This window comes from Podarcis erhardii, assembly GCF_964252035.2.
Source record: "Podarcis erhardii genome assembly, chromosome: 7".
Lineage (NCBI taxonomy): Eukaryota > Metazoa > Chordata > Lepidosauria > Squamata > Lacertidae > Podarcis > Podarcis erhardii.
The window spans coordinates 85577107-85598355 of NC_138511.1; the positions used below are offsets into that span (position 1 = coordinate 85577107).

At 49.7% G+C, this 21249-nt stretch overlaps 1 protein-coding gene and 1 long non-coding RNA gene across 2 annotated transcripts in view; both read right to left on the minus strand.

The window, feature by feature from the left end:
* The window catches only part of LOC309347168 (uncharacterized protein), a gene marked incomplete at its 5' end in the record, with an annotated part of 52328 nt that extends 44754 nt beyond the window's left edge, over window positions 1-7574 (minus strand). The window contains 3 exons of the mRNA XM_081871508.1: window positions 1857-2159; window positions 7069-7395; window positions 7524-7574. Of these exons, the coding sequence (XP_081727634.1) occupies window positions 1857-2159; window positions 7069-7395; window positions 7524-7574 (681 nt within the window). The remainder of the gene's footprint in view (window positions 1-1856; window positions 2160-7068; window positions 7396-7523) is intronic.
* LOC309346284 overlaps window positions 1-21249 on the minus strand; it is a 127081-nt gene that overhangs the window by 49469 nt on the left and 56363 nt on the right. The window lies entirely within an intron of this gene.

Genomic DNA, 21249 nt, shown 5'->3' on the forward strand with positions numbered 1-21249 from the left:
GAATCTGAAAGGGAGAGCGGGTGGGTGGGGAGCCAGAAAGGCGTTTCCCCCCTCCCCTAGCAACCGTCTGCAGGTCTTGACTTTGAAAACATGGGTTGCCACATCCAGGTCTTTGCAGGTTCTTCTGCTGTTAAGAACAGCTTGGAGAGACAACTTTTGCCCTCCCTGTGTTTCCGTGAGAGGAGAAGCTGCAAGTGGCAGAATTCCCCCTTCCAACATAAAATCACAAAAGGAACAGGAGTCTACTCAGGTCTTGGGGGTCCTGACGCTAGGACCAACCCTATCCTTTACGATACGATAATCTTTATTGCCATCGTCCCATACAGAACAACGAAATTGAAATTTTCAAAATTGAAACTTTCCCACCTCGTGCAGGCATTTGGGGGTGAAGAGCAAGAGACGGGGTTCCCTCTGCTCAGAATCTTCCCCCCATTTCCCACCGGGCTAATAAAATCGGAGACCTAATTAATTAGAATGAGGAAATGGAACGCACACACACACACACACCTATCTCTGTGTCTTTGGCATCGGAGGCAGCCGGATAAAAGCTCCGGAAATCAATAAATCACTAGGCAGACAGTTTGTACAGGAGCTGCCTTGCCCAGTTGATTGGCCAAGTGAGATATTGCATCTGCCTCAGTTCCCCCAGGGGAAAATAGAGTCTAAGCAAAGTCCATCTGGCTCTCCTCTCCCCTGGCTCTCTCCTGTTCCCTCCCCCTCGGCCCCTCGCCAAGAGCACCTGGGTCCCATGCTAGCAAAAGAAACTGGCTCTGATTTCAGAGGTTAACACCCCCCCTCCAAAATATTACCACGCTTCAAAAGGAGATTTTTGTGGGGTGAAAGGAAATGGTTTGCAATTGGATAGACTTAAGACAGCAGGAGGAGGGGAGAGGATGCAAGCTTCTGGGTTTCACAGAGCTCTGTGCCATCCCTGATGCAATGTGCCAAAGCGTTCTGTGAAACATTAAAGCTTGCACACCAGTTCAGTTAATCCAGGCATTTATCTCTTTGTATGCACCTCTTCCTGTGCTTTAGGTTGTGAAGTCAGAGCAGTGCCTGGAATGAGTTTGTGCCCCTTCCCAGTCAAGGGGAAATGGCTGACAAGACGCCTGGTTGTATTCTCAGCTCCAGAAGGGGAATGTTACCTAGTGAGGAGAATGACAGGGAACTGGGCTTCAGATTTCAGGGCCCAAAACTGCCTAAGGGCAGCCCCTGGTGATGTCACAATGGGAGGCCCTAGTGATGTCACAAGGTAGACCCTGGAGACGGAAGTTAATTGGGAGAAGGGAGCAGAGGGGGGAACATTCCTCAGAGCATCCATGCGATCATTAGGCTGAAGCTTGTAAACTGCATGCACAGTCTTCTTAATTAAAAATAATATATTATTATTAATTATTATTATATTTATTTATATCCCGCCTTTTCCCCAGACTCAAGCCAGCTCACACAAATCAAAACAACAAAACACAGAAGGCTGACTACATGCAGAAGGCAGTAGTTGAAAAGCAACTGAACCATATCAGTATTAAAACATTTCTGTTTAAAAGACAAATACTGAAAACAGCGCAGCACTATTTAAATTAAAGCCACTCTCGCCCACCTGGAAGGGGGAGTGAGCAGACTTCAGGTCAGACCTGAAGATCTGGCACCCTAGCGAAGTGAAGAGAGCCCCTGAGCATGTGCAGAATGCCATTCCCCCCCATCACCACAGAGCCAGGGCATCTAAGTTAGAGAGCTGTAGCTGCCAGCTTCCTTAAGCTCCGGCGCTTATTTCCCTCCCTGCCCCCTGAGGAATTCGCAAGCTCCCCTCTTAGTGGCACCCACCCACCAAGAGAAGGACCCCGAATCCACCTTACCGGCCAGGCAAAATCAAACGGGATCACCACCCTGCCGACGTGATCACTCTTCTTCTGGTGAGCGGTGGAGAAGACATTGCCCCCTAGGACGGGTGTGGTGGCGGCCCCCAGCACGCAGGGCCCCCCGGGCAGAGCCCGCAGCTGGTATTCCTTGAGGCAGACCCGGAAGAAGGTGTGGCATTGCTGCGCCACGGGGCACGGCGGATCCAGGCCCCCGCGGCAGCACCGCCCGTCAGCCAGCACCCCTTTCTCGTTGCGGGCAAAGCGGATCTGCAGCTCGAAGGTTCCTGCCGCCTCGGAGACCTGGAAGGGGCAGAGAAGAAAGAGAGGAGAGATTGGGGTGGTTGAACTATGGAACTCATTGCTACAGGAGGCGGAGGCGGCCCCCAATTTGGGCGGCTTTGAAAGAGGGTTGTAGACAAATCCATCGAGACACCTGGCCTTAAAGGCTGGAGGCAACAATACTTCTGAAGGCCTGTTGCTGGAAGCAGCAGGAGGGGAAAGAGAGGGGTCTTGTGTTCGAATCCTGGCGGCTGGTTTCCCACAGGCGTGTGGTTGGACCCTGTGAGAACAGGATGCTGGGTAAAAGGGCCATTGGCCTGATCCTGCAAACTCTTCCTGTGCTCTTAGGAAAGAGGCCCACTTGTCATTTAAAAAAAAAAAAAGATTTTATTGAAGTAATCAAATGAATCAATAAAATAAAAAACTGAAAGTACAAAAAATCAGCACATCTGGGGGAGACTTAATATGAGGCTGCGAAAGTACTCAAGGCCGTTAAAACCAAATTTCATCCTGTACTGTCCACCGCTCAGCCAATGCTAAACTCCAACCAAAAACTGGCATCCGAATCTCTCCTCCTGGTCTGACAGTGATTTCGGATTTCAGTGATTTCAGACCCAAAAGATCGGCTGCATCCAGAGTTCTGATGCTGTCAACAGCAGCAAGGCCAAATGCCTCTGGGTGTTCACAGGCAGGCAAAATATTTTTCGTTTTCATTGTCTGAAAGGTGAATCATAGAATCATAGAGTTGGAAGAGAGCACAAGGGCCATCGAGTCCAACCCCCTGCCAAGCAGGAAACACCATCAGAGCACTCCTGACATATGGTTGTCAAGCCTCTGCTTAAAGACCTCCAAAGAAGGAGACTCCACCACACTCCTTGGCAGCAAATTCCACTGTCGAACAGCTCTTACTGTCAGGAAGTTCTTCCTAATGTTTAGGTGGAATCTTCTTTCTTGTAGTTTGGATCCATTGCTCCGTGTCCGCTTCTCTGGAGCAGCAGAAAACAACCTTTCTCCCTCCTCTATGTGACATCCTTTTATATATTTGAACATGGCTATCATATCACCCCTTAACCTCCTCTTCTCCAGGCTAAACATGCCCAGCTCCCTTAGCCGTTCCTCATAAGGCATCGTTTCCAGGCCTTTGACCATTTTGGTTGCCCTCCTCTGGACACGTTCCAGTTTGTCAGTGTCCTTCTTGAACTGTGGTGCCCAGAACTGGACACAGTACTCCAGGTGAGGTCTGACCAGAGCAGAATACAGTGGCACTACAGGTGCTGCCTTCTCCCCCAGCCCCACCCACATCCCTAGTTGTATGGACTTCTTGGGGATTTTCACAGGCACACACACACACAAAGCAGAAATTATGCCCCTAGATCTGGCTATCAGGATGAGGGGCTGGCTAAGAATCAGAGCCGGGCCCCAGATTCACATAGATTCCATAGATTCACAGAAATGTATAGTTGGAAGCGACAACGAGGGTCATCTAATCCAACTCCATGCAATGCAATATTTCACCCAACACGGGACTCGAACCCACAGCCCTGAGATTAAGAGCCTTATGCTCTACCAACTGAACTATCCAGCCTCGAGTGCCAGGGCTTGATTGTTAAGCTACGCATAATCACGGAAATGGTGTCCCTGAGCATATGTGGAGTGCATTTCCTTATGCACAGCCACCCAAACAGCTATGGCTGTGCGGTCCCTGAGCATGTGCAGAGAGGGGCTCCTTTGCTGGAGAGAAGCCCGCCCAGGTGTTCCATTCACAGTGTCACAAACCTCACACGCGGCAGAAATTTCCAAGCTTGCCCTTGTGGCCTGTTCCCTGGCAAAGGAACAACTGCACGTGCTCAGGGGAACCCACTAAAAAGAAAGAGCTTGCAGAGAAACCTCAGTCTCAGACTGGGAACACCAGGTGCACATCTTTGGCTGTGGATAGGAAAACGAACTCTGCACATGTTCAGAGGCACCCTTTCCATTATTGCACACGTCACACTGCGAGGTCAAAGCAGGTCCTTCAGGTTGGTTGGGCCCCGATCCCAGGCCAAGATAACCAGGTCTCAGGGCATGATTTCTACACAGGGAGGGGCAAGAGCCCCCAGAATTTATCGCCCAACTCTGAGATCCCCACTTACGAAACTGCTAAGAATTAATGTATTTTGGTTGGAAGGGAGAGTTTTGCCCGCTGTTGGCAGGGGGTCGAAATGTCCCCCACCTCCTTCCCCGCTCGTAGCTGGGGAGACCGGATCCATTCCCTGCCCTCCCCAATGAGGAAATCCATCTTCCCTAGGGGGACGCTGGGCGTTACTGGAATCGCAGCAGCCAGGATTTAACCTCTGCCCCCCTCTCCTGCAGAGGGCCCTACGGGCAGGGAGGCTCCTCATTCTGCCCTTTGCGCCCGCCAGATGTGGAGCCACAGGGATGCCAAATGCCACCAGCGGGAGGGGGGCTGCTGCCCACCTGGTCTAGCCCACCCGGCCCTTGCCAGCTCCCCACAGGACTCTGCGGCCTCCGGAACATTTGCAGCGGCAAGAAAGGAAGCTTTTCTCTCAAAAACACACACACACGGACGCTCCAACCCTGCCAGCCTTTTGTTTCGTGTCTGAACAAGGAAATCGAACCCAAGCCAGCAGCAGGCGCCCCAGGTGCGAAATCCATGGAGCGCCCCGCCTCCATGCCAAGCACCCCGGGACCCGATCCACCGGGAAGTTCCCATTCCGCCGAAGCGAAACAGGAGGCACGCAAGTGCTCTTGCACAACGGGAGGTGGGCCCAGGGAGACAGTGGGGTGCAGTGGTTAGAGCAGAGGTAGGCAACCTAAGGCCAGGGGGCCGGATGAGGCCCATTCACCTTCTAAATCCGGCCTGCAGACGGTCCGGAAATCAGCGTGTTTTTACATGAGTAGAATGTGTGCTTTTATTTAAAATGCATCTCTGGGTTATTTGTGGGGCATAAGAATTTGTTCATTCCCCCCCCCAAAAAATATAGTCCTGCCCCCCACATGGTCTGAGGGACGGTGGACCGGCCCACGGCTGAAAAAGGTTGCTGACCCCTGGCTTAGAGAGTCGGACTAGGACCTGGGGGACCCGGGTTCAAATCCCCAGTCACTGCCTCTCAGCCGAACCTACCTGCCAGGGTTATTCTAGGGATAAACAGAGGAGGGGGCTGAACTATGCATGCCACCTTAAGTTCCTTGGAGGAGAGGAAGGGTAGAAAACAAACAGCCTGGGATAACTCAGCTGGGAGAGGCTCTTAATCTCTGGGTTGCGGGTTCGAGTCCCACATTGGGCAAAATATTCCTGCATTGCAGGGGGTTGGACTAGATGACCCCGGAGTCCCTTTCAACTCTACAGTTCTAGGAAACAAAATCTGGTTGGCCATAGGATGTTGGAATAGACAGCCCTTTGCCCTGATCCCACTATAGCGCCCCCCACAGATGATATTAGGGGCTCCCACACGGTCCACTTTCCATGCGGCTTCTACAGAAGACCCGATCAAAGGATCGGGGCTGGCTGTGCCTCCCTAACCCGCTCTGGCTTCTGAGATGCTGCCAGTCGTGGGGCGAGCTTGACTCAAAGCTGCCCCTGGGATGGGGTGACTGCTTCCCTCCCAGCCCAGAGATGCAGCTGACTCTGGGGTGGAGCAGAGCAGCTGCCAAACTGCCACACAGCACAGTAGCAGTCAAACCAAAATCAAGATCGCATGCCCTCTTCTCACCCCGTTGGTGGCGGGGAAAACACGGGGAGGTTGGAAGAGCTTCATCCTAAAGGTTGCTTGGAAGTGGGGGGGGGGCAGACAGGACCCTCTAGGATCCTGCAAACAAATGTCCCAGCTGCAAACGGAAGCCCAGTACAACAGGGTCTGATCCAGTGCCAGAGCTACCCCGGGGGGGATGAGGCTGGTTCAACACCAAAGAGATGCATCCACACCTAACCAGTTTAACCAGGTTCCTTCCTCCTCCTTTCGGGACTGGGAACTGGGGGAACTGTAGTTCTGTGACGGGAAGGGGGGGGCTAATTTTCAGTCTAGCTGCCTCGTCAAACTACAAATCCCAGCCTTTTTTTTTAGAGGGGGAGGCAGAAAGTTGTTGCTCAACCAGTATATCAAGCAAACCGAGAGAACGATCCGGCGGCGCATGTTGCCTTCGCTGGCGCTTACTCCCAGCAGTCGGTGTGTCACCAGATGCCCCAAAGATGGTGGCATGTTGACTCAGGCAAGGGAGCACCCCCCCCCATGATCACAGATCTCTCCCCCAGTCTGTTCCCCACCCCCCTGAAAAAACATGCCCTGTCCGCCTCTCTCAACCCCATTTCAGCAGCTTCTGGGGCAAAGACACAAAACCAGCTCAGGATCCAAGCAAGCAGGCACTGGAGCGAGTGTGGAGGTGCAGACATGCTCTCCACATGGCGCATTGATGCTCCCTGCCTTGAGGCTGGCCAGCAAGACACCACGCCTAGCTCTCAAAGGGATTGCGCCGTCCAGTTCTCTCTCTGGACAGGGTGTGATGCGCAGAGACAAGAGCGCAAAGGGTTCTCTGAGGTTGGCATGGGCAAGGTGGCACCTGGAGGGGGTTGAGAGCCGGGAGACCGGGGGGGGGGCAAAGCAGCCCCCGACGAGCCTGATGCTCAGCGGTGCCCACACCCAGCCAAAGAGCCCGGGTGCCCTGGTGCCTCTCTCCAAATGCCACCCCAGAGAGAATTCTAGGCACCCCTACCACCCAAAACCTGCAGCTCTCAACTTGGGGTAAACAGAGGCTTGGGCATGCCTGGGCAAAGTTGGCACCTGCCTCTCCCAGCGTGGGGTTGGTGCACCCATTTCAAGCGCCCACCCCAACCGCGAGTGTTGGAGAGGGCGTGCCTGGGTGCCCCAATCGGGCACCTCCCGGGCACCCAGCAAAAGGGTTCGGGTGGGTGTCCCAGAAGCGGGGGTCTCACCTGGGGCCTCGCGTAGCAGAGGAGGAAGACGATGGTGCACAGCACGTCTCCAGGGGTCCTCCGCCGTCTCATTGTGCTGGTGGCGGTGGGTGGCGGGCAGCCCCCTGCCCCTCGGCCGCGGCGCCCCGGCAATGGGAGCCCCTGGCCGGTCGCCCAGCGCGGGGCATCCAGGACTCGCTGCCCAGGCCACGCCGCCGACGGGTGCCCAACCTCCCGGGAGCGCAGCTCCGATTCGGATCGGGAAGCGGAGCCAGAGCCGTCGCTGCTGCTGCTGCTGCTACTGCCGAAGACGCCCGGCTGCGCTCTGGCTGCGCTGGGCAGGGCCGCCTGACATCACGCGCGCCGGGGTGGAGCCTCGTCGCCCGGCCACTTTCCCTGGCCCTCCGCCCAGCCAAGGGGGCGGCGGCAGCGGCAGCATCGTTTCCCGACCCTCCGGGGCAGGGAGGGGGCGGCACCGGGACCGGCCAAGAGGAGCAACCGGTTCCTTCGCGGTGCGCGGGGTTCATTGCGCCCAGGGCGCGCCAGCCGGAGGAACGCTGCGTCTCCTCCTCCTGGCGAGGGGACTCGGGCCGGCAGCGCGCCCCTGGGTGCCTGCACGGGCCGGCAGCAGCAGCAGCAGCTCCTCTCCGGGGTTTCCGGCGAGGAACTGCCCCAGCCCTGCGCGCACCCGGCTGCAGCCCTTTCTCCAAAACGAAAAGCTAAGGCGCTAGTTCTCGTGGTTCAGAAGAAACGCGCGCGGGGCCAGTTTGCGTTCAGGAAGCGCGGCCCGGGCGGCTGCGTCTCTTCTTCCTCCTCCTCCTGGATGGACCGGCGACCCAGCCAGCCCCGTGATGCCTGCACGGGCCGGCAGCAGCAGCGCCTTTCCGGGGTTTCAGGCGAGGGACGTCCCCAGCCCTGCGTGCTGCAAATGGCCTGATCAGGGATTGGGGTTTTTCCGCGTGCCCGGCAGACGCGCTTGCCACAGAGATGCTTCCCTTTCTTGCAAAAGGAGAAGCTAAGGCGCTAGTCCTCGTGGTTAGGAAGAAAGGGTTCGTTTGAGTAGGTGGGTGGCTGCCTTCTGCCAAGTCATGGAATCATAAATTTGTAGAGTTGGGAAGCTCCAAAGGCGAAGGAGGGCAGCTGCCCCCCCTAATCAAGTGAATAAATAAAAATACTTAACTAACCGACCAAACGGGTCGTAGATAACTCGGTTCAGACCTCCCCAACATAGATCCTGCCGCCCCGCCAACATAAATCATGGCTACGCCCATGGTTGGAAGGGACCCGAGCGTCATCTAGCGCAGCCCCCCCCCCCCAATGCAAGACTCTTTTGCCAAACGGGAGGCTTGAACCCACGGCCCTGAGATTAAGAGTCCGGTGCTCTACCCACTGGGCCATCCCACCTGCGGTGGCAGGGTGTGTGTGGGATCCACCAGGGGCCCTCCTGCCGCATTCTGTTGGGTGGTCCCAGCCCCTTCCAGTGCTGCTCCACTGTGGATCCCTGGACTGCGACTCCCATCCTCGCTAGCTAGCAGGACCAGCGGTCAGGGATGATGGGAATTGTAGTCCAGCAATAGTCAGCTGGGGGGGACCCAAGAAGCGTTGCAGTTACAGACACTTCAGCTAGGCCAGCCCAACAGGCTGTTGCAAGACCCCCTACTCCCATCAGCCCCTGCGGCAGCCCACAGGGCTAGTAGTCAGGGCTGGTGAATGTCCAACAATGTCCGAAGGGACCCGCTTGGCTCCACCTGGGTGGAAGGGAGCAGGGAAACTGGGGCTGCAGCTGGCCAAGGTCCAGGGTGGATGAGGGGAGTGGCTGCTCCAACATCTGGAAGGCTGGACTTGCCCTATTTTGACTCATGGAAAGAGGTCCCCTGTGGAATAAGGGGCCATGTTTGCCAAAACCTCAAGACAGCGGCTTTTGTGAGATCCTGGAAGGAAGACAAAGCTCTTTCAATTATATATATATATATATATATATACACACACACACACACACACACACACACACACATATATATATACACACACACACACACACACACTGGTACCTCAGGTTACATACGCTTCAGGTTACAGACTCTGCTAACCCAGAAATAGTGCTTCAGGTTAAGAACTTTGCTTCAGGATGAGAACAGAAATTGTGCTCCAGCAGCACAGCAGCAGCAGGAGGCCCCATTAGCTAAAGTGGTGCTTCAGGTTAAGAACAGTTTCAGGTTAAGAACGGATCTCCGGAACAAATTACCGTAAGTACTTAACCTGAGGTACCACTGTGTGTGTGTGTGTGTGTGGACACGGGTGGCGCTGTGGTCTAAACCACTGAGCCCAGGGCTTGCCAATCGGAAGGTTGGCGGTTCAAATCCCCGCGACGGGGTGAGCTCCCGTTGCTCAGTCCCTGCTCCTGCCAACCTAGCAGTTTGAAAGCACGTCAAAGTGCAAGTAGATAAATAGGTACCACTCCGGCGGGAAGGTAAACGGCGTTTCCGTGCGCTGCTCTGGTTTGCCAGAAGCGGCTTAGTCATGCTGGCCACATGACCCGGAAGCTGTATGCCGGCTCCCTCAGCCAATAAAGCGAGATGAGCGGCGCAACCCCAGAGTCGGCCAAGACTGGACCTAATGGTCAAGGGTCCCTTTACCTTTACATATATATATATATATATATATATGCAGGTTTTGGTGTCCTCGGGTGTCTTCCCGTGTAAAAGTTGGGGTGTCTAGGCGACGTTTCGACGAGGTCTCACTCGTCATCTTCAGGCTGGTGCTTTCGGCTTCTTGTTACTGGAACAGAGCAGGATCTCAGTGTTTGAGTTCACTAGCCTGGGAACTTCCTCTCTGCCCAGAACATTGGAGGCTATACACCACACCCCCTCTACAGTATTTATAGGAACTCAAACACTGAGATCCTGCTCTGTTCCAGTAACAAGAAGCCGAAAGCACCAGCCTGAAGATGACGAGTGAGACCTCGTCGAAACGTCGCCTAGACACCCCAACTTTTACACGGGAAGACACCCGAGGACACCAAAACCTGCATTCCTGTACCCGTGAAAATCTACGAAAGCAAATATATATATATATATATATATGAATATGACGGAGCCACAAAACTGGCCACTCTCCTCTTTTTTAAATTGCGTATGATTAAAGGGATTAAAGGGTCTGCATGGTGGTCTCCCTGGTTGGGGGTCTTCAAGCAGTTGGTGTGGCAGCCGCCTGCTGAGAAGGCTCAAGGTGTGGCTTGCTTGCAGGGGCGCCGACTTATAAAAAATATTGGGGGGGCCCATACCGGGGTCCTGCCCCGGGAAGTTTTCTAAATTTTAGATGAAAATTAGTGAGTTTTAAAGTTTTTTAAAAGTATTTTAGAGTCATATGATCAACATTAGAACCCCGAAAACTCGACTCTCTATAACTCCACACTCCGGGAAACTCGACAAGCCTGAAACACTTTTTGGCTTTGAAAAAAGAAACAAAACATAAACACGCACGGTATTTTCGTAAAAAGCTAATTTAATTTACAGTAACAATTATGCTTATAGACTATTACAGAGCAGTGAATATATAGCTCTGAAAAGACTGAAATGATATTTAAATAAATCCTAAACTATCATTAAAAGAATAAAACATAAAATATTGCTGTCGCACAGTAATAGCACTTTGATTAATAAGTGAAATAGCTAATTTAAGCTTACTTTGAATAAGGCTGAGGGTTCATTAAATAAAAATAATATCTCAAAGTTAATGCTTTAATACAGTTAATAAAGTTAATACAGTATGCCTAATACTGTATGTAAATACTGTAATACTGTATGTAAATAACGGGCTTTAATTGGGTCTTACACCCTAAAAATATTTAAGTATTTGAAAATAACAATTACAGTACTATAGTAATATAGAAATACAGTACTAAACTAGTACTAATATTTCGAAACTGAAAATTTAACATTCTGTATGTATTTAATTCTCTATTTTATAAAGATTTTTAATATCTGACAGTGAGTTTGGAGTAGCCCAATGCAAAAATCCTGAGGATCCATGTGGATCCATGCTTTGTAACCACGTTTTTGCACCATTGCAGCCCCAGGCAACAGTGGGTGCATGATTTTTTTGGTGCAAGATGTAGCCATGGACATGCTATGTGATCTGATGGTGAATTTGGGGTGACCCAATGCAAAAATCCTGAGGATCCATGTGGATCCGTGCTTTGTAACCACATTTTTGCACCACTGTGACCCTAGGCAACAGTGGGTGCGTGATTTTTTTGGTGCAAGATGTAGCCATGGACATGCTATGTGATCTGATGGTGAATTTGGGGTGACCCAGTGCAAAGATCCTGTGGATCCATGCTTTGTAACCACGTTTTTGCACCATTGCAGCTCCAGGCAACAGTGGGTGCGTGATTTTTTTGGTACAGACTGTAGCCATGGACATGTAATGTGATCTGATGGTGAATTTGGGGTGACCCAATGCAAAAATCCTGAGGATCCATGTGGATCCGTGCTTTGTCACCACGTTTTAAATGGGGAGGGAAGGAAAAACACAGAAGGGACAAGAAGCACAAGAGGGGTGTGCGGAGAAGCAGCTGGCTAAGAATGCAGGGGAGGAGTTTAACGGGGTGGGGGGGAGGAAAGGAAGGCAAAAGTCCCGGTCCCCCCAAGCCAGCCCTCTCTCTCTCTCTCCCACCTGCGAGTCCCTAGAGCACGGAGAGGAGGAGGTGGTGGGCTGGAGCCGGCACGCAGTGTGACTAGGAAAGAATTAGAAGGAAGGACTCGATCCTTTCCTTAACCCTCTGCTTGCCAGGAGGGCAGAGTCAGCTCCAGGGACCACACATTCGCTCAATAACATGCACAGACATTTCCCCTTACTTTTTAGGAGAAAAAATCTGCGTGTTATAGAGCGAAATTTACGGTAATAATTTTCTTAAATTATTGGGGGGGCTGAGCCCCCCCAAACGAATTTTTGAGGGGGCTCGGACCCCCTCAGGCCCCATGGAGTCGGCGCCTATGCTTGCTTGCTCTGAGGAACATAAGAACAGCATCCTCTTCTCACAGTGGCCAACTGGCTGCCCTGAATGGGAAACCTGCATGCAGGATTCAAACCCACTCCCCTGTGGTCACTTCTGTGATTTGGAGAGACTGAACCATCTGGCGGCGGCTGGAGGATGGATGGCAGCTGACAGATTGAGGTTAAATCCTGACAAGACAGAAGTACTGTTTTGGGGGGACAGGAGGCGGGCGGGTGTGGAGGACTCCCAGGTCCTGAATGGGGTAACTGCCCCTGTAGGACCAGTTCTGGACTCACAGCTGTCCATGGAGTCGCAGGTCAATTCTGTGTCCAGGGCAGCTGTCACCAACTCCATCTGGTACGCAGCTTGAGACCCTCCCTGCCTGCAGACTGTCTCGCCAGAGTGGTGCATGCTCTGGTTATCTCTCGCTTGGACTTCTGCAATGCTCTCTACGTGGGGCTACCTTTGAAGGTGACCCGGAAACTGCAATTAATCCAGAATGCGGCAGCTAGACTGGTGACTGGGAGCGGCCGTCTGGACCATATAACACCGTCCTGAAAGATCTGCATTGGCTCCCTTATTTATTCAGATGCATATGCTGCCATAAAAGGCACAGCCACTTGTGCTGGTTGGAAAAATGGCAACCCTTGGGAATGTAAGAAAGTTAAAAAAACTTCTGGGAAATGATATATAATGAGATGAAAAAGATGTTGTAATATACATTTTTTTAAAAAGCCAGCAGCATTTTTACTTGGTATTATAGGTGACATTAATAGGCAAGATGTTAAATTGTTTTTATATGCAACTACAGCGGCAAGAGTATTGTTAGCCCAGAAATAGAAGCAAGAAGAAATTCCGACGAAAGAAGAATGGCAGACAAAATTAATGGACTACGCAGAATTAGATAAAATGATAGGAAGGATTTGAAACCTGCGGGACCAGAGATTCACAGAAGATTGGGAAAAGTATACAAATTATTTGAAGAGCAACTGTAATCAACAAATTACGCTGGTAGGACTACAATAAATTTTGTAAGGAGAAATATATGAAACATTACAAAGTAGAGAAAGAATAGAGAGATTAGTTATGAGACTTAAATGTAATAGTAGAAGTAAGAAATGTAAATTAAGTGAAGAGACTGGAAAATTTTCAGATGTGATTGATGGAAGTAAAAAAAATTGTTTAAGATATAAAAGTATGTTTAATTATTGTTGAAAATGATATGTTAAAAAACTAATAAAATTTATATATATATAAAAACGGAAAATTTTCAACCCTATTTAAAACTGAACCCTTTCTCTCCCCATCCCACAGCATTTTGCATGTTACTAAGAAGTACTGCTATGTTTAATTGGTCCTGGTAACAGGAATATGGGTATAGGATCATCTTGGATTCCGTTTATCCGATATACCTCCAGCACATCCAGGAAGAAATTAATCCGGCCGTTGCCGGATCACTTGAACAATTCCAATAACTTTGCCTTCTGTCCAATGGAGAAAAATTTGCTTTAGCCACACAGACACTGAAAATATCATTCATGGCAGCAAATGCCATCAACTGTCAGACAGCACACATTAAGATATACCTTTAAATATACGGGCTGCCAACCTGCACCCTGTTTGCTGGCGTGTTTTGTTTTTGTTTTACTTTGGGTGCAGTTTAATTCCCGATTTTATCTGCTTGCGGGAATGACAAAGTCTTGGCATAGGCTAATTCATTAAGCAATAAACTGATCTCCTTATCTATCCGTGTATGAATCTGCACACAGAGAGAAAGCATGACGGTTCTTTCTCTGCGCCTTTCTTATTTATATATTGCCATGAATGCATCAGCTGCTTCACAAAGCTACACAAGCCAAAAGACCTTTGCAATTTTGATTGTCGGAAGCGTGGGAGAACACAAAGGGCAAGGAGAGGCCGGCTTTTCGCATCCTGGTTGTGAAACGCCATTTCTGCATCTCACCTAATTCCCGCCAGTCAGGGCTATCACTTTTCTTTTAATCCACTTTTGAACCTTCTGTCCCATTTATTTGCATTAATAGCTCATCTTCTTCTCCAAAGAGCTCAAAATGACGTACAAGTTTCTCCCCACTCTTCATTTAAGCCCAACACAACAATTCTTCAAGGCAGGTTAAGCTGAGAGGCAGTGACTGGCTAATAATAATAATAATAATAATAATTTATTTATACCCCACCCATCTGGCTGCGTTTCCCCAGCCACTCTGGGCAGCTTCCAATAGAGGGTTAAAAACAATACAGCATTAAATATTAAAAACTTCCCTAAACAGGGCTGCCTTCAGATGTCTTTTAAAGATAAGATAGCTACTTATTTCCTTCACATCTGAAAGGAGGGCGTTCCACATGGTGGGCGCCACTAACCTCACTTCTCGCAATGAGGGAACCGCCAGAAGGCCCTCGGCGCTGGATCTCAGTGTCCGGGCTGAACAATGGGTGTGGAGACGCTCCTTCAGGTATACTGGACCAAGGCTGTTTAAGGCTTTAAAGGTCAGCACCAACACTTTGAATTGTGCTCAGAAACGTACTGGGAGCCAATGCAGATCTCTCAGGACTGGTGTTATGTGGTCTTGGCGGCCACTCCCAGTCACCAGTCTAGCTGCCGCATTCTGGATTAGTTGCAGTTTCTGGGTCACCTTCAAAGGTAGCCCCACGTAGAGCGCATTGCAGGAGTCCAAACGGGAGATAACCAGAGCATGCACCACTCTGGCGAGACAGTCTGTGGTCAGGTAGGGTCTCAGCTTGCGCACCAGATGGAGCTGATGATAAACAGCTGCCCTGGACACAGAATTGACCTGCGCCTCCATGGACAGCTGTGAGTCCAAAATGACTCCCAGGCTGCACACCTGGTCCTTCAGGGGCACAGTTACCCCATTCAGGACCAGGGAGTCCCACACACCTGCCCGCCTCCTCTCCCCCCAAAATAGTACTTCTGTCTTGTCAGGATTCAACCTCAATCTGTTGGCCGCCATCCATCCAAAGTCACACCCAGTGAGTTTCATGGCCAAGTGGGGATCTGAACCCTCGTTTCTGCCAGGTCCTAGTCTGACACTTTAACCACTGCACCACACTGCTTCTTTAAAATGAAACTCCCAGTGCCTTCCATTTAATTCCTCTTGATGAAGAGCTCTGTGCTTCTCACAACCTTGCACACTTCGTTGGCAGTGATCCGTGACCGCAGTAAAGTGCATTTCTGTATCTCTTTTGGGCTGAATTCCAGATCCTGTAAGCTGAACGCAGCGCCCCAGCTTCTGCATCTAAATATTCCAAAACTATGCCTAATGTCCCCTACAAGTCGCAGCGCCTGTTGTGGTTGTAGAGACCGATGCAGGAGAGACATGTTTCGTTACAGGAAGGGCATATGAAGGTGTCCGGTTTTCCTTTTACAGGTGCATTGCGGCATTTTGTATGCCTCAAATAAATCAGTTAGTGCCACAAGATATTGGTGTTTGAGAAGCATTGGTGTCGAAAGCCCCAAATGACTTATGTCCCAAATGTCTAAAAGACTGCCTCATTCCCTGAAGACCCTCTCAGGCATTCAAGATGGGCAGAGGGGTCCCTAAACAGGGCTGCCTTCAGATGTCTTCTAAAAGTCAGAAAGTTGTTTATTTCCTTGACATCTGACGGGAGGGTGTTCCACAGGGCGGGTGCCACCACCAAGATGGCCCTCTGCCTGGTTCCCTGTAACCTCACTTCTCGCAGGGAGGGAACTGCTAGAAGACCCTCAGAGCTGGACCTCAGTGTCTGGGCTGGACAATGGGGGTGGAGATGCTCCTTCAGGTATACTGGGGCCGAGGCCGTTGAGGGCTTTAAAGGTCAACATCAACACTTTGAATTGTGCTCAGAAACATACTGGGAGCAAGGTAGGTCTTTCAGGACCGGTGTTATATGGTGTCAGTGGCCACTCCCAGTCACCAATCTAGCTGCCACATTCTGGATTAGTTGCAGTTTCTGGGTCACCTTCAAAGGTAGCCCCACGTAGAGCGCATTGCAGTAGTCCAAGCGGGAGATAACTAGAGCATGCACCACTCTGGCGAGACAGTCTGCAGGCAGGTAGCTAGCAGACAGCTGCCCTGGACACAGAATTGACCTGCGCCTCCATGGACAGCTGTGAGTCCAGAATGACTCCCAGGCTGCACACCTGGTCCTTCAGGGGCACAGTTACCCCATTCAGGACCAGGGAGTCCTCCATACCCGCCCACCTCCTGCCCCCCCAAAAACAGTACTTCTGTCTTGTCAGGATTCAACCTCAAAAACACAATAAAACACTAAACCTTTAAAAAAAAAAACTTCCCTACACAAGGCTGCCTTCAGATGTCTTCTACTCCAACATTTCTCCGATGAAAGTAAGGACGTTCTGAAGAAAAAATGGGACATTCTGGGATCAAATCAGAAACTGGGATGGCTACTGTAAAGGTGGGAATGTCCCTGGAAAGCAGGGATACTTAGAGGGTCTGTAAGATCGGCTTCCCCCAAATATGCACACCCTCCAACTTTCCTCCAAAAATAGGGACATTCTATTCGACATCGATAGAAAAGCAATGACAAACCTAGACAGCATCTTAAAAAGTAGAGACATCACCTTGCTGACAAATGTCCGTATAGTTAAAGCCATGGTTTTCCCAGTAGTGATATATGGAAGTGAGAGCTGGACCATAAAGAAGGCTGATCGCTGAAGAATTGATGCTTTTGAATTCTGGTGCTGGAGGAGACACTTGAGAGTCCCATGGACTGCAAGAAAATCAAACCTCTCCATTCTGAAGGAAATCAGCCCTGAGTGCTCACTGGAAGGACAGATCCTGAAGCTGAGGCTCCAAGACTTTAGCCACCTCATGAGAAGAGAAGACTCCCTGGAAAAGACCCTGATGCTGGGAACGATGGAGGGCACAAGGAGAAGGGGATGACAGAGGACGGGATGGTTGGACAGTGTTCTCGAAGCTGCTAACATGAGTTTGACCAAACTGCGGGAGGCAGTGGAAGACAGGAGTGCCTGGTGTGCTCTGGTCCATGCGGTCATGAAGAGTCGGACATGGCTAAACGACTAAACAACAACAATTGGACATCAGCATCACTGCTTGAGCATTTCCTACCACAAAAGTTATTAGAGGAATCATAATAATAAAAATTAAGGGACCCACCCTATTTTTCTGTTTGGAAATTGTTTTACCTGATCTTAATCTAGATATTTTTTTAACGTTGTTGTAACCTGTTCTGGGATCTTACGGCGAAGGGGAGGTAAATAACGTCTTAGAAGTTGCTACACCAACATGGCCTCTGGGATTTTAAATATAAAAGAGGAGGTTTAAGGAAGCTGCTCATGAGAACCTGGATGCAAGATGGGGTACGTTTCTTGGACGCCAGATGCTCGGAGGAGGTCAAAGGTGCTTTTTTTAAAAAAAAATTCCCTGCACATAAAAAGTTCTTTAAAATGTGCTTCTAGTGTCATGTAGAAACATGCTGTCTTGGATCACTCATAGAGAAAAATGAGTTGATGAAAAGCCTCCAGCCTTCGTTTCCCAGGATAAAAACCATCTCCAGCTCTCTGAAAGGGCTTCTTAAATCTTCATGTGATTCAAGAATGAAAGGGGGGTGGGAAATCAGGCCAGGGTGCTCAGTTCCCAGCCAGTTGGCACTGCATGGATCTCTTTTGGGCTGAATTCCAGATCCTGTAAGCTGAACGTAGCGCCCCAGCTTCTGCATCTAAATATTCCAAAACTATGCCTAATGTCCCCTGGGCATGCACAGAGTGCCTTTCTCCCAGGGGAAAGCAACATCTCTCTCTCTCTCTCTCTCTCTCTCTCTCACACACACACACACACACACACACACACACAAGCTAGAGGAAAGGGATATTTAAGCCAATACATAGCGGCCTTCTCCCCAGGGAAAAATAATTATAAAAACTTCAGAGAAACTGCGGGGAAATTGTCTCTGGGCCTGTACAGAGTGCCTTTGGCTTCTGACAGAAACGCCTGCTTAGGGAAGTGAAGGAGAGCTTCCAGTTTTTTTGGGGGGGGGGGACTCCCCAGACACCTCAGTTAGGAAATGATGGAAGAATTTATCACATTTCCTTTGTTTCCCCATCCTTGTCCTTTGAGCTGGGCTAAGAGAATGAAACTCTCCTCTTCCCCCCACCCCAAAAAGAGTGGGGTAGCAAATGAGCCAAGAGGGGAAGAGAAGCCCCGACCCTACACAGCTTTCCCCCCTCCCTCCAAATGGACATTCTGCCCCCTTTTCTGTTTGTTTAAGGCATTAGCAGAAGCCACTCACTGGAAAATCTCTCCAGAAATCTCACAAAACCTCTTTTGTTCTCTTGGAGAAGGAGGGGGGCAGCCGGCAGAAAGGAGTCCATGGGCTTGAACGCTGGGAAAAAAGAAAAGCCCCCACTGGCTGCAGCCAAGGGTCAGGCCTTTCTCAAGCCTCCCCCCCAAAAAAAAAGGAATTCACCCTCAAGCAGGGCTTGCATTGCCTTAAAACAGCAGCACAGTGAATACCATGCAAAAAACAACCCTCCCCATCACTCTGTGCTCTAAGCCTAGGGGTGTTTGGGGTGGGGGTTTTTTGGGGGGGTGTTGCAGGGTGTGTGTGTGATTACAAGCAAGCATTGGTTGGAGAAATGCATCTGACAGACAATTGTAGAATTGAGAGGTGCTCTGAACCACCCCCTGAGCTGGCAGGATCTCTGCCCTGGGGGAAACTGGTGTTAATGGAAAAATCCGAGGGCTCCCTTGGACAAAAACAAAGACGCCAACCAGGATAACTTGGAGCAAAACAGCAGCCTGTAGGCTTGGCCTTTATTGATCTGTTGCAACAGGGTGCTCCCCTCACTTGCAGGAGAGAGGAGGGACCCAGAAAAATGGCGCGCAAGGCCTTATAAAGACTTTTGAAATTGCCACCCTGTAGATCAAGACCACCCCCAGAAACATCACAGAAGGGGTGTAACCTAAGACCACTCCTCAGATACATCACATCTACATCACAGAAAAGTCGGTCTAAAACAGAAATTTTGAATGTTGTTTTTCTCCTGTCTTTGTTTATCTCCTGTTACTTGATTGGATTGCCTGGGGAGCCTGGCCAGTCTTTTGTAATGGTAAATACTTAGTTCCTGGACCAGGTCACAGGCTCACACCCTATTCATACACAGACATACCCTTAAGACAGGATTTGTGAAGGAAAAGACAATGGGGAGGCTTTTCCATTTACCTTTGACCTTGCAGAGAAAACATTTGGTCAGTTTGGGACAGTTTGGGAGTCAAAATGGTTCCAGGTTGGTCTTCCTGTACTGATCTATGTATGTGCTTGGTTGGTACACTTATGAACATTTAACTAATATCTAAGATCTCAAAATTCCTATCACACTGGTTTACAGCTGAGGGAGGAAATATTATTATTATTATTATTATTATTATTATTATTATTGAAAAAAGAGGTGCCAGAACTCACCACGAACACCTCCTTCATTTTCTAAAGCCCTGATGATGGTGGTGGTGGTGGTGGTGATTTATTTCATTTCTTATACCATGCAATAAACGAAAATCTGCCCTTATTCCCTTATGGGGGACCCAAGAGCCCTTATAGAGTCCTTTATAGGTTCTCCATCCGTAGGAGAGGCCAACCAGAGAATATTGAGAAGCAAAGCAGCTCGTAAGCCTGATCTTTATTGAACTGTTGCAACAGGGTGCCCCCTTCACACACAGGAAAGGAGGAGGACCCAGAACAAAAGTGTGCCCGCCCTTATATAGACATTTTAGATTGCCCGCCCTGGAGTCCAAGACCACCCACAGAAACATCATACATACATCACAGAAGGGGTGGAGCTCAAGAACCACCCCCCAGACATATCACACCTACATCACAGAAATGGTGGTCTACAGCAGAAATCTGAGTGCGTTGTTTATCACCTGTCTGGCAGGTTACCTGTTAAAGGTCACTTGATTGGATTACCAGGGGAGCCTGGCCAGTCTTTTGTAGTGACAAATACTTAGTTCTTGAGCCAGGTCACAGGCTCACCCTATTCATACACAGGCAAACCCTCAAGACAGACTTTGTGAAGGAAAAGACAGTGGGGAGGCTTTTCCATTTTTCTTTGAGTTTGCAGAGAAAACATTTGGTCAGTTTGGGAGCCAAAATGGCTTCAGGGCTGTTTTCCTGCGCTGCTTCAAATATGTGGTTTATATATTTACGTATGTGTTTGCTTGGTACATTTATTATATATATAAGACCTTATTTTTTTTATTTCAATCACTACATGGGGGGGGCAATTTCAAAGATTAGAATAACTTGTAGCATACCCCAGGGATGAGTCCTAACACAAAGTCCTGGTTCTGGGGGATATAAGGCAGGATATAAATGAAACAACCAAGAAGATACAAGATTAACCTATGGAACTCCCTCCCACAAGAGGCAGTGATCGCCAACTCAGGTGGCTTTGAAAGAAGATTGGGCAAATTCATGGAAGATAAAGTCTGTCCATAGCTACCAGTCACAATCGCTTTGCTTTGCCCTCCACAGTCCAGGCAGAATTGCTTCTGAATCCCAGTTGCTACAAACAACAGGAAGGGAGAGAGCTCTTGAACTCAGGTTCTGCTTGCGGGTTTCCCACTGTGGCAAAAGGATGCTAGATGGGGCATAGCTTGATCCAGCAGGGCCCTTCTGTTCTTAAGAAATTCAAAAAGAGCTGAACCTTAAGGGAGAGGGTGCATGTGTCGTAAGAGGACAGCAATGAAGGAAAGAGATGAACTCGTCTCCCCCTAGAATCTACAAATACAGCAGTTGTCCCCCACAAATATTACTGAAAAGCATTGAAAGTAATAATATTAATATTATTATCAATAATAATACTAATAATAATACTACAGTGGTACCTCAGGTTACAGACGCTTCAGGTTACAGACTCCGCTAACCCAGAAATAGTGCATCAGGTTAAGAACTTTGCTTCAGGATGAGAACAGAAATCGTGCTCCGGCAGCGCCCCATTAGCTAAAGTGGTGCTTCGGGTTAAGAACAGTTTCAGGTTAAGAACGGACCTCCAGAACGAATTAGGTACTTAACCTGAGGTACCACTGTAATAAATTTTATTTATACCCCGCCCTCCCCGGTCAGAGCCGGGCTCAGGGCAGCTAACACCATTAAAATTACAATAAAAACATAATGGGGGGGGGACCAATTTAAAATACATGTTAAAATGC